The sequence below is a fragment of the Antedon bifida genome, chromosome 9, assembly GCF_963402885.1.
Source record: "Antedon bifida chromosome 9, ecAntBifi1.1, whole genome shotgun sequence".
NCBI lineage: Eukaryota > Metazoa > Echinodermata > Crinoidea > Comatulida > Antedonidae > Antedon > Antedon bifida.
This window is the reverse complement of record NC_136234.1, coordinates 12,402,421-12,415,974: the sequence shown is the minus strand read 5'-3', so window position 1 is coordinate 12,415,974 and position 13,554 is coordinate 12,402,421. Positions and strand designations below refer to the sequence as shown.

The following is a 13,554-nucleotide window of genomic DNA, read 5'->3' as shown; positions in this document are numbered from 1 at the left end:
ATCACAAAATTATATTTATATAATATAATTTGTTTATCTCATAAATCATTGACTTTCATTTAACTTTATTTACCAATTTTGTTTTTAACATCATCTTGCTTTCTTAATTTCACACAATATATACATGGTACACTCGTGTAGCTAGTAATGAATTATATAGTAATTTTATTATATGCATGATATTGATTAAAATAGAAATATTATTATATTATTACTTATATAATTAGTGATAATAATTTTGTTGAATTATGAATTATTATTTTTATTTACTTTGTATTCTTGTATATTCTTAGTATATATCCTCCTATTTCCCTTTCAATGTCTAAAATTCTTTTCTGTTTTGCCCTAATTACAATTATTTAAAAATGGTTGTTATTATTAGTTGCTCTGGGGATAAATATGCCTTGTCTAGTGAGGTTGGGCTTTAAATTCTATCCATCGGGTTGTAATTGTATAAATAAGTTTTTAATTGTATCTAATACAATGTTCGTTTATCTTGTTCTTCCCGTTTTATTTTATACTTGTATGCTGATAACCACAGGCGTCCGCAAACGAGGTAATTCATTGTGTTTTTATTTACTAACCAATCTCATTTTGAAGTGATACAACAATATAACTGCTTGCATGTTTCCTAATACCATTTTTATTTTCACAGCGCCCATAAACAAAGCTTTTATATGCCATAATTCAGGGTATTCAACAAGTCTGCCTAAAAGAAAGTCAAAGGCATCATAAAATTGTACCATACTCTCACGAATAAGCAACTAGGTACTTGAGCCCTTTTCACATACAGTTGCTGTAATATTGCAGTAAGCAATCCAGCGTTCCATTTTACACAGAATGGAGGTAATTATACAGCAAATCCTTCTGCTGTATGGAATGGGGAGGGGGTAGGGGATGGGAACTAAATAATTGCATAAGCAAGAATTTAGCGTGGACACACAGTGTGAGCACAACAGTAAGATTACCAGAGGTCTGTATTTTAACATTTGGACGCTTTCATACATAAGCCAGCATTCAGTGTGAAAGGGGCTAAAAAGAATGACTGGGATAGGTTTGAGCACTTTTGAATTTTATTGTGAATAACTTTATAACTTTATTTTGTAATAAAATGATTAATGTAGGTTTTGTGAGCGAACTTTGGACAAAAATTGGTGTTAAATACTGTAAACGTTTTTGGGAAAAAGGCGCTTTATCAGATAATTTGCTTGTTTAAAATGGACCTACAGTAATTACGAGGATGCACAAACAAGCAGGCATTTGCATATTCAAATTGGGTACTTATTCCTGCGAGTATGGTACTTTGTTATTGAATATAATAAAATGAGATATATTATACAGTCTTCAAGGTTTCTCTCATTCATCTTTCTATCATAATTTAAGATGTTAAATTTTACATTTTCTTATAAAGTGTAAACCTCATTATTTAAAAAGATTTTTTTTCCAAATATATGATCCATGTAACAATTTATTTAAATTGTTTAAAATATTATTTTATGTATTTATATTGTAAGAGCACATTGTTTTTCAATGCACCACATTATAATAACAATCCACTAAATGTTTCATCTATTATTTCAAATATTAAGCTGTGATAATTTTTTGGATAAAGTTTTATTTTTAAAAATATACCACCATGTATGTAATCCATTTGAAATCATGCAGCCAGTTTGAAATGCCACCTAGCCAGATGTTGTCAAACAATTATTTTATCGCTATTATGTTATCATTGGTGATGCTATTGTGATGATATTAAGTTATGGTGGTTATGTTTAGTGTTGTGATAGTGGGTTTTTGTGATTGTGCTGTTTTGATTGCAATCATTGTGATGATGTGATCATTGTGATGATGGTGATCATTGTGATAATGGCGATCATTGTGATGATGGTGATCATTGTAATGGTGGTGATCATTGTGTATTGGTGATCATTGTGATGATGCTGATCATTGTGATGGTAGTGATCATTGTGGTGATGGTGATCATTGTGATAATGGTGATCATTTTGATAATGGTGATCATTGTGATAATGATGATCATTGTGATAATAGTAATCATTGTGATATGGTAATTGTGGTGGTGATTGCTATATTGGTAAATAGTGATTTGAGAGTAAATTGTGGTCATTATGATCATGGTTTTTTGTGATGGTGTTATTGTGATCATGGTGATATTGTGATCATGGTGATATTGTGATCATGGTGATATTGTGATCATGGTGATATTGTGATCATGGTGATATTGTGATCCTGATTGTAGTTGGTGATTGCGAGTATAATTATGATTGCAATCATTATGTTGGTCATTGCGATTGTGATAGTATTGGTAGGGATAGGGATAATGGTGATAGTGATATAATGGGGATTGTGATCATTGTGATGATGGTGATCATTGTGATGATGGTGATCATTGTGATGATGGTGATCATTGTGATGATGGTGATTATTGTGGTGATGGTGATCATTGTGATAATGGTGATCATTGTGATAATGGTGATCATTTTGATAATGGTGACCATTGTGATGATAATCATTTTGATAATAGTAATCATTGTGATATGGTGATTGTGGTGGTGATTGTGATCATGATTGCTATATTGGTAAATAGTGATTTGAGAGTGAATTGTGGTCATTGTGATCATGGTTTTTTGTGATCATGGTGTTATTGTGATCATGGTGATATTGTGATCATGGTGATATTGTGATCCTGATTGTAGTTGGTGATTGCGAGTATAATTATGATTGAGATCATTATGTTGGTCATTGCGATAGTGATAGTATTGCTAGGGATGATGGTGATAGTGATATAATGGGGATTGTGATAATTGTGGTTGTCGTGATCACGGTGGTGGTGATAATAGCAATGGTGATTGTAATAATGATGATTGCTATCATGATATTGGCAATATTGTGATGATAATGATCATAATTGTGATAATGGTTATTGTGAATACAATGATGCAGAGATGACTAAGTTTATATAAGATGTAGATGACTTTCTTTTATCTCATTAAAAGTTCTCCCTGAGTGCATGGTGCCCAGAGATTTTATGTGGCAATTTTCCAGCATGTCGATGCACGGAACAGGTATTTTATTCGGCTTTATAAGTGGTGTATTCGTTCCTGTTGGCAGAATGTACATACCCATTTTGTGACACATTTTTGTTACTTTTAAAGCCTGACAATCAATTATTTCTGCTTCATTTCTGAAGTCTTTCCGTTAGCTTGCGCTTTTATGGTCATCTCTTTGATACTTTGTCAATTGTTGTCTTCTCGGATGGATAGTGTGCTGTGTGTGTTCTGTAGCCATTGATAGTACTAACTAGATTCTGTAACAAAATAAATAAGTTTTTTAACCAACAATACATACATATTTTTTGTTATAAAATAGTGCTTTCTGCTGAGCATTTAAGCTTTTCATTTTTAATCATTATAATTTGTATATGGGCTTGCTATTTTTCATAATAATTATATCGCTCACAATAAAGTTGGTTAATTTGTAAATAATACCACAACCCATAAAGGCCTTCCACATGGGAGGGAGCTTTTGAAATGTGACGACCGACGACCAACCTAGGTCAGGTCAATCAATGTGTCGTTGTCTGGACATAGAAACCATCGAAACTGTGTTGAGGTGAATAGCGAGTACACGCGTCCCAATATTTTTGCATGTGTGCAATGAACTAGTTTGGTCATCAATCATCAGTTGTGACAAATCGAAAGCTCAGGCTAACCAGCCTGGGTATTTTCAGTAGCATACCTTGCTATGTTCAGTAGCATACCTTGCTGTGTTCAGTAGCATACCTTGCTATGTTCAGTAGCATACCTTGCTGTGTTCAGTAGCATACCTTGCTATGTTCAGTAGCATACCTTGCTATGTTCAGTAGCATACCTTGCTATGTTCAGTAGCATACCTTGCTGTGTTCAGTAGCATACCTTGCTATGTTCAGTAGCATACCTTGCTATGTTCAGTAGCATACCTTGCTATGTTCAGTAGCATACCTTGCTGTGTTCAGTAGCATACCTTGCTATGTTCAGTAGCATACCTTGCTATGTTCAGTAGCATACCTTGCTATGTTCAGTAGCATACCTTGCTATGTTCAGTAGCATACCTTGCTATGTTCAGTAGCATACCTTGCTATGTTCAGTAGCATACCTTGCTATGTTCAGTAGCATACCTTGCTATGTTCAGTAGCATACCTTGCTATGTTCAGTAGCATACCTTGCTATGTTCAGTAGCATACCTTGCTATGTTCAGTAGCATACCTTGCTATGTTCAGTAGCATACCTTGCTGTGTTCAGTAGCATACCTTGCTATGTTCAGTAGCATACCTTGCTATGTTCAGTAGCATACCTTGCTATGTTCAGTAGCATACCTTGCTGTGTTCAGTAGCATACCTTGCTATGTTCAGTAGCATACCTTGCTATGTTCAGTAGCATACCTTGCTATGTTCAGTAGCATACCTTGCTATGTTCAGTAGCATACCTTGCTATGTTCAGTAGCATACCTTGCTGTGTTCAGTAGCATACCTTGCTATGTTCAGTAGCATACCTTGCTATGTTCAGTAGCATACCTTGCTATGTTCAGTAGCATACCTTGCTATGTTCAGTAGCATACCTTGCTATGTTCAGTACCATACCTTGCTGTGTTCAGTAGCATACCTTGCTGTGTTCAGTAGCATACCTTGCTATGTTCAGTAGCATACCTTGCTATGTTCAGTAGCATACCTTGCTATGTTCAGTAGCATACCTGCTATGTTCAGTAGCATACCTGCTATGTTCAGTACCATACCTGCTATGTTCAGTAGCATACCTTGCTATGTTCAGTAGCATACCTTGCTATGTTCAGTAGCATACCTGCTATGTTCAGTAGCACACCTGCTATGTTCAGTAGCACACCTTGCTATGTTCAGTAGCACACCTTGCTATGTTCAGTAGCATACCTTGCTATGTTCAGTAGCATACCTTGCTATGTTCAGTAGCATACCTGCTATGTTCAGTAGCATACCTGCTATGTTCAGTACCATACCTGCTATGTTCAGTAGCATACCTTGCTATGTTCAGTAGCATACCTTGCTATGTTCAGTAGCATACCTGCTATGTTCAGTAGCATACCTGCTATGTTCAGTACCATACCTGCTATGTTCAGTAGCATACCTTGCTATGTTCAGTAGCATACCTGCTATGTTCAGTACCATACCTGCTATGTTCAGTAGCATACCTTGCTATGTTCAGTAGCATACCTTGCTATGTTCAGTAGCATACCTGCTATGTTCAGTAGCATACCTGCTATGTTCAGTACCATACCTTGCTATGTTCAGTAGCATACCTTGCTATGTTCAGTAGCATACCTTGCTATGTTCAGTAGCATACCTTGCTATGTTCAGTAGCATACCTTGCTATGTTCAGTAGCATACCTTGCTATGTTCAGTAGCATACCTTGCTATGTTCAGTAGCATACCTTGCTATGTTCAGTAGCATACCTTGCTATGTTCAGTAGCATACCTTGCTGTGTTCAGTAGCATACCTTGCTATGTTCAGTAGCATACCTGCTATGTTCAGTAGCATACCTGCTATGTTCAGTAGCATACCTTGCTATGTTCAGTAGCATACCTTGCTATGTTCAGTAGCATACCTGCTATGTTCAGTAGCATACCTGCTATGTTCAGTAGCATACCTTGCTATGTTCAGTAGCATACCTTGCTGTGTTCAGTAGCATACCTTGCTATGTTCAGTAGCATACCTTGCTGTGTTCAGTAGCATACCTTGCTATGTTCAGTAGCATACCTTGCTATTAAATTATGGGTGAAGGTGTTGAATCGGCTCCTTAAAGAGAGTTGGGTAAATCCAGGTTATTATCAGAAAAATAACGTTTTGCAATAGTCAGATTTCTGAAATTGAATGTTAGTTTCAAAGCTTTATTAACCATCTAGTTTAATGATGTTTTTAATAATAGTTGGCATTTTAAGATTAATTGTTATAGTGGATATCATTCGGGGAAAAAAGAGTATTTTATTTTTTTTATTGCTATTATGATTTCATCTGATCCACATCACATTTTAAGGCTGTAGATATAATATATAGTACTAACAGTCAATCAATGAAAGATTTTAAATTCATAGGCCAGACTTTCTTATATTAATTTATTGATAAAAAAAAGAACACATTTTATATTTGTTTTTTTTTTCATCTTCCAGTATGGCTGCCGATATTTATATAATATAAATATATATTCCATACTTGATTCAAAAACAGAATAATTTTAATTTATCCACCAAACTTAAATATGTCAGAGAATTTCTAACAGAAAAGGTGTTGCCAAAAGAATGTAGTGTTGATGACATCAATTTTAGCTATTTAATTACAGTTTACTTTTATTTAAGGCTTTTTTTTTCAAATATTTTTGCTATAAATGTGTAAAACAATTCAGAAAATGTTTAATATTCAGTGACACCATATATTTTTTTTTTTTTTTATTTTGTTTTATAACATATTTTATGGTTAAACAGATTTTCGGAAATGACAAATTTAAAACCAACATACTTTTAAATATTCTCTTTTTCTTCTCTTCCTCTTTATAACAGGTCAGCATATTGGAACTTCCGCTTCAGGCTATAAGAGACATCCTATAGATAATGGTTTACACGATAGAACAAGTCGATCCAGTGCGTCAACAATAGATGGCAGTGGCTCTAGGAAACCTGTTCGGTCTACACCTGTCCCTGGGACGAAAGCGTCTCACTCGACTACTGGTATAGGCCAGGCTATTAATCCTAGCAATTCAGAACCTAGGAAGTCTAGGCAACAACAGGTAAGTTGTATTAACACAAAGCACCATGAACGGTTTAGAAATCAGACAGGAATACCTCAGTAGTTGGGTCATATGGAATGATGTTGGGGTTGAGATTAACTTTAAAAAATGGATGGTATAGTCCCACCCACAAAAGTCGTGTTCTAAATGGGTGGGATTATATTAGAGGATATTCGGTACTACAGTACTGTACTTGCCCAAATCTAATCATTGATGTAATTTCAAATGAAAAATATAATGCTTTAATTACGAAGAAAAAAACGAAAACCAATCCTAGACTATTGGATTATTAGTTGGGTATGGACAATATAATAATTTGTTTATGTTTTGAAAAATTATATTTGAGAGATTCTCACGAAATTGTTTTTACCTACCAGTCCTTTTTACCAATTTTTAAAAAATAATTTGTTTTAAAACTTTTATTTCGCCAATTTTTTTAACAGAACAACGTACAAATGAGTAGGAGAAATACATACGTTATGGGCGAGAAGGCGCATGCCTCACCATCAAGAACAACCAATGGAAAAACAGATAGGTATGCTAAAAATAATTCTCGTGTAGGGATGCTATTAAGGTTAATTTTATAAAAAGGAAACATTAATGAATATTTGATAACAATGCTTGATTTATAGGAATGGTTTTAGAAATGCATAACTACATAACCCCACAATGGTTGTTTTTATTTTGATGTTTGTTATGTTATCTAATTGGATTATAGGTTGGGTTTGGTTTATTTTTATTTTACCTGGTTTTTATGTTTTTCCCCCCAGGGTTGCTACAAAGTTAGGAATATAAACATTAATTTTTTGGAAAAACAAAATTAAAAAAAAAATCCTATTGGAACAAAAGCAAAGATAACTATTTAATTTCTTTTAAATGAACAATAGTTTTCTTTGTAAAGAGAATGTTTATACTTTTGTTTGTGGTCTTATCAGTTGTAAGGTATTATGTCAGTTACTGCAGAAACTACATTTTTTACTGTAATGACATATTTTTTAGTTTGTTTTAATGTAGAATTTACCAAAATAAAATAGTGTTTATGATCAACCAAAATCATAATCGAAAAAAAAAAACAGATTTAAAGAGAAAACAAAATGTATTTACTGCAGTAAAATACCTTTGACATGGTCCCTAAACAGAAGCAAAATTTGTTTTAATACATTTTTTCTTTAACAACTTATTTTACAACGGGTATAAAGGTCAAGTTTTTTTATTATTTTATTTTTTCTGCACCTTGAGGAATCATTAGTAGAGATGTTCGCGTAATAAATATAATACTCCTAAAGGCAAATTTACACAGACGAGCGGTATAAAAATATAGAATCTATGTTATTCCTTATGACCATTTACACGCAACGCAAAGAGGACAGGCATTTTTCGCTCAGTATAGATACAGATTCTATGTGGTTTCCTTATGACCATTTACACACAACGCAAAGAGGACAGGCATTTTTCGCTCAGTATAGATACAGATTCTATGTGGATCAATCTACGCGGTTTTCCGCTTAACATTACAGTTCGCCTGTGTAAATTGGTCTATCGTCCTTCGTATTCAAATATTGCCAATAACTGCTGTGAAATTCTCAAATTTTCTATATTGCACAAAAAGCAATCCACAATGTGCATTTTCCATTCTTGATTTTATTCTCGGATTTTATGGAAAAATAAAAGAGCAACCAAAGAGAATAATGCAACAAAAAATAATATTCTTCACATGCTTACAACCTCAATGGCATAGTGATAGCTTCTGCAACTACCCCAATTGATATAGTTGTAGTAGCCGTCATATTGCCATTGTTGTCATGAACAGATGTTTTATATTTATTATTATGCTATATGCTTCTTAGTCATTCCGCAACATATACATTTTGTATTGTCCCCCAAAAACATAAAAAATGATTAATAAAATCAGACTTTTGCCAGTTTTATTAAATTTATTCCTTTGAAAAATAAAACCAACAAAAATAATGATGTACTTTATAAATATGGTTAAATTTAATTGAAAACCAATTGGCTGACAGACAATTTGACATTTTTTTCCAATATATCTTTAAAATACCAATAATATGAAAGTTAAAATACTTCACTATAAATTGTGTTTTAATTGTAAACATCTTGTTATAAGTGACTGTATTTTAACATTTAATATTAAATTAGTTGCTCATTTCATGGAGGAAATTCCTCCATGCTCATTTCATTACACACAACATCACATTGTTTTAACTTGCTTAATTCAATTCGAAGAGTTTATATTTAAGCAAGACCTTTTAATTATATTGAACATTCACAAACTTAGACTAGATGATTTGCAAACTATCTTTAATGATAGGTTCCCACTCCAGATCTACAAATTCAGCTAATTAGCTAGGCCCTACTAAAATTGACTAATGTTGACTATGCCGAGCAAGTTAGACCCTGACCATTCAGACGATTTGAACCAGGTCCTCTTCACTTGATTGGTAGTTGGAACCTAGCATTATTGATTTGTTGTATTTCTACACTCACCTACTGACAAACTTATAACTAATTGAATTGCATGATGCTTGCTATACTAAGTCTAACACTAGCTCTTTCCTTTCGCATTTTTATCTACGTACGTACCCCTTGCCAAAATCAGAGAGCAAACGACGCCAACATCCCAACCTTCCTCCTCCTCTACTCGTCATAGGCATCAGAAATCAGCGTCCACTTCCGGACATCCAACGGGCAAGACTACCTTTCCTCCTATCGATGACCCGCTTGATAGGCCTAGGTAAGCGTGTCTAGTACTAATTGTTTTGACTGTTTTGTGCCCTTTTTTGGTATTCTGGTGCTGTCTGGGTTTTCTTGTGGTATGTAGGTGTGTGTATATATTTTTGTTATGGGGAAACATTAAATAAATTGGTTAAAATTTTGATTAAGTTGTCTGTATAAAAAGATTTGAATCCCAATGTTGTTTTAGAACTTATTTATAAACAAACAAACAGCAATTTGCCCGTGTCTATTGTAACTTTGCACTATACAGAACACTAGACCTCCTGCGTTCATTATCAGAACTTTCTGTGCCCTCCAAATGAGCCATTTGTTCTAAGCACTAAATAAAATGTGTTCTGAAAAGGAATATTGGCACAGCCCAAATGTTCTCCGATTTTGGTACATTATGGTTTACAAAAAGTGACTGAGTTTGGGTTGGGTGAGGTGGTGGTATGGCGTGTTGGGCAAACCTAAAGTACTAAATAAACTATAAACTGCAAATGTAAATACATTCATTGTGGGACTGGCTCTTTCTCTTAGTTCCCAATAAAATAATCATAATTGAGTATAATCATACTCTGATCACTTTGCATACAGTTAGTTGAATGCTTTTAATTTAAATGTAGTTTTTGTTTTTACTAACATTAATAATAATAAATATATATATATAATGGAATCATAATAGCTCTACTAACTCTACATGCTTTATAAAAATAAATACAAAAACATATTTAGTAAGAAGTTTTTGTGTTTTTAGAAACAATTTAGTATTGTATGGCAGATGTGTCTGCCATTTAAAAATGGTTATGTTTGATAAATGAATTGTGACATAATTATTTTGAATTATTATTTTAGAAATCTTATAACACAAGTTTTTTTCTCTGAATAATAATTACAGTACGGCTCCTGGTAATAGGCATCCATTCTACCCGTCACCGCTTGTCAACGCACAACCCGGCAACGCTTTTCCTCGTGCTCATGTAAATCGGCGCACGTTTCACGGAAGGGAAGGACGTGATAAAAGACAAATGTACAACGGTCCACCTACTGGGCCTGCGCACGATACCAATACCATGGACAGGGCTAGAAATGTTTCCTTCTTTAGCAAATTATCATCCAAATTTAGCAGAAGGTATGTATGTTATTGTTACACTTTTATTAGCATTAATAGTGATTTGGCATGAAGACTTTTTTCCTGATAAATTTCCACGTCTTAGAGTTTGCAATAAATTTTTAGCATTTGATAATTTTTAATCTTAGCTCACATAAAGGATTCATAAAGAAGTTGACTAAAACTTTAGTTTTTAAATAAAACAAAGAACTGCATTTAAAAAAAATTTTAATAATTTGCTTGTTAGAATTACATTTTATATCATCATAGCATCATAATTTAAATGATATTTTATTTGAATAATAAGTTTATTTTTTTAGCATTGGTGCTAAAAATTTTCAAAATTAAATAATGATGCAATTGCAACATTACTACTAAATAATTAGCTTGAAATTATTAATTAATCACTAATTTCATATCATTTTAATGTTAAATTCCTGATAATTCAATGTATATTCTTGTGTGTTATATAGTACATGCTTTTGTCAATATCCATCATGTGTGTTGTATTGTCATCTTTTAATCGTGTTGAAGTCGCGTCTCACTTCATTGCTTTATTACCGTATACTGGTCCTACAATAGAGACTTTCTGATTGCACGACACCCGACCTTACAAAGCAATTTTGTGATCGTCTGCGTAACTTTTCAAACCCATGTTATAAGAATGATTTTGTCAATTTCTTAATTTGGGGTTATCACAGTTAAGAGCCTTTCACAATGCCAATGAGTTTTAAGCAAACACGTATATAGTGGAATTTAGGATTTGAACCAACCCCCTTTATAATGAAGTGAAGTCCCTTGAGACCATCTGCGAAAGTGATGGTACAAAGCAAAGCAATTTTTTTCCTGTTCTACAAAAACAAACTCCTGTAATTATCCTGACTGTGGGCCCGATACATAGACGATTCTAATGTCAAATGCTTTGTAGTTCTTTTGTCGTACAATTGGAACGTTTTTAATTCACTTTGGGTTACGCAAGTGGTTTATTTTTTATTTATTTTTTACATTCAAACGATTATTTTATTTTACATATTAACTTTACATAGTGTTTTCAAATTTGGTGTGTTCATGTTTGCCAATTGAATGAAATATCTCAACATATTTTTGCCTTTTTATTTTGTGTGTCCATGTTGAGTAGCAGTGGAAATATGCTGAGGTAAATTATTCCATATAAGGACATTTTATTCTTTAGCGGAAAACGCAATGTTGTAAAATTTACAGGCCTTTACACACTTCTGAAAAATTACGCCTTTTCTTAAAACTGCTATATGTTGGTTTGATTGTCGCCAAGCCGTTCTCAGTTATGCTTGGTTCTATACTAGTGAAAATAACATTTTGTTGTCAGCTTTCATGAAGTCTATGCAACGGGAATGAAGTTGAGGATTTTGAGAATTTTAAGCCCATTCTGAGGATTTTAGGGTTGCCCAAAAGCTCATTATAAAGGTTTTTTTTAGCATTGCCCAAAAACCCTTCCTGAGGATTTTATGTTTGCCCAAAGCATATTCTGAGGATTTTAATGCTTGCCCAAAAGCCCATCATAGGATTTGTAGAATTCTCAAAAATGTAAATATTCACTAAGCAACATTTTTCCATTATTCAATCTACCTATGCTTGTTACTATAAATATATAATACTAAAACTTGCTAATGGGAACAAAATAGATACAGTATACCTTATGATATGGTATACTGTGCAGTTTAGGCACCTTCAATTAAATTTTTTGTGCAAAGGCCTGTATGAGTGTACTGCTTATGTTAACATTGGTGGCCATGTCAGTTCTAGAATTGTTTCAATCTGGTCTAGTCAGCTGTTTTGTCATTTAAATGCTATCATGTCAAATTTAAAAAGTGTTTATATCTTTGTTTTTAGTGAAAACATTCATTATTAAATATTATTTCTCTAATGAGACATCAGTCCTATATTTAATTTGTAATTTAAAAGTATAAGTTAACACTGGAGTCTCTGTATGGAATCAAATTCTTGCAAAAAAAAAAAAAATTCTTCTGTTTGACTTGATCTTCTTGCCGATTATGCCTCTAGACCATTAGGTTTGGCTATTTTAACTTATTTTTTTCCAACTCAAAGCCTAATAAGGAGCAGATATTGTAAATAAAAATGAAAAATAAGCAAAGTATTGTATAATGATTTTAAACCATTAAAAAAATTATTTATTTACGTTATTCAAAAATTATTTATAATTTTTAATAATCCTACTTTTTAAAATTAAAACTTGCTTAATGTTATAATCTAATATTAAATTTTAAAAGTTACCTTTGAAAAAAAAAATATATAACTTTACAACCTGCTTTTTTTTCATACTCCTGTAAAATTACAGTAGCAACACCGTTATGGCCCCAATGGCGGGCATGAGATCCAGGTTAGATACAACTACATATCTTAAATAATAATAACTATAAAATAGTTTTTACATTTTTTTGAATGACCTTCGACACAGTTTAATTATATATTTTTATAATTGTGAATCACTTGTTTTGTGTATAGCAGTGTTTAATAATAATCACATTTATTAATTCTCTTTTCTTTATATGCTTCTGTATGTTCTAATATCCTTTGATTTTTTATCATATTTAACAATATGAAGATAAATAAATACTGCATGCAATGTCATAATCTTCATTTTATATGTATATTTATCATATTTAATTATTTTAATGAATATATTTGTTGTATTTAGTATTTTAGAAATTATACAAATGACATTTAAGTATAGCATCAATGCATGTAATAATCACACACTTAATTCTATCATTATTTAGAACTCATCATTTAACACATATCAGTACACTGTCGAACTCCTCTTAAGGGGACATCTTTGGGACATAACAAAGTACGCACTTAATAGAGATGTCTCCTGAATAGGAGACGTCTCCTTCCATTTCACA

General features: G+C 32.8%; 1 protein-coding gene across 7 annotated transcripts in view; it reads left to right on the top strand.

The window, feature by feature from the left end:
- The window catches only part of LOC144852146 (MAP/microtubule affinity-regulating kinase 3-like), a 65,488-nt gene that overhangs the window by 45,213 nt on the left and 6,721 nt on the right, over positions 1-13,554 (top strand). For 4 of the 7 annotated variants that reach the window (XM_078709888.1, XM_078709887.1, XM_078709886.1 and 1 more), the window contains exons 12-17: positions 542-556; positions 6,581-6,807; positions 7,251-7,342; positions 9,425-9,559; positions 10,439-10,672; positions 12,987-13,028. In XM_078709888.1, coding sequence (XP_078566014.1) covers positions 542-556; positions 6,581-6,807; positions 7,251-7,342; positions 9,425-9,559; positions 10,439-10,672; positions 12,987-13,028 — 745 coding nt within the window. The remainder of the gene's footprint in view (positions 1-541; positions 557-6,580; positions 6,808-7,250; positions 7,343-9,424; positions 9,560-10,438; positions 10,673-12,986; positions 13,029-13,554) is intronic. The other 3 variants (XM_078709889.1, XM_078709892.1, XM_078709890.1) reach the window with 3 other exon arrangements.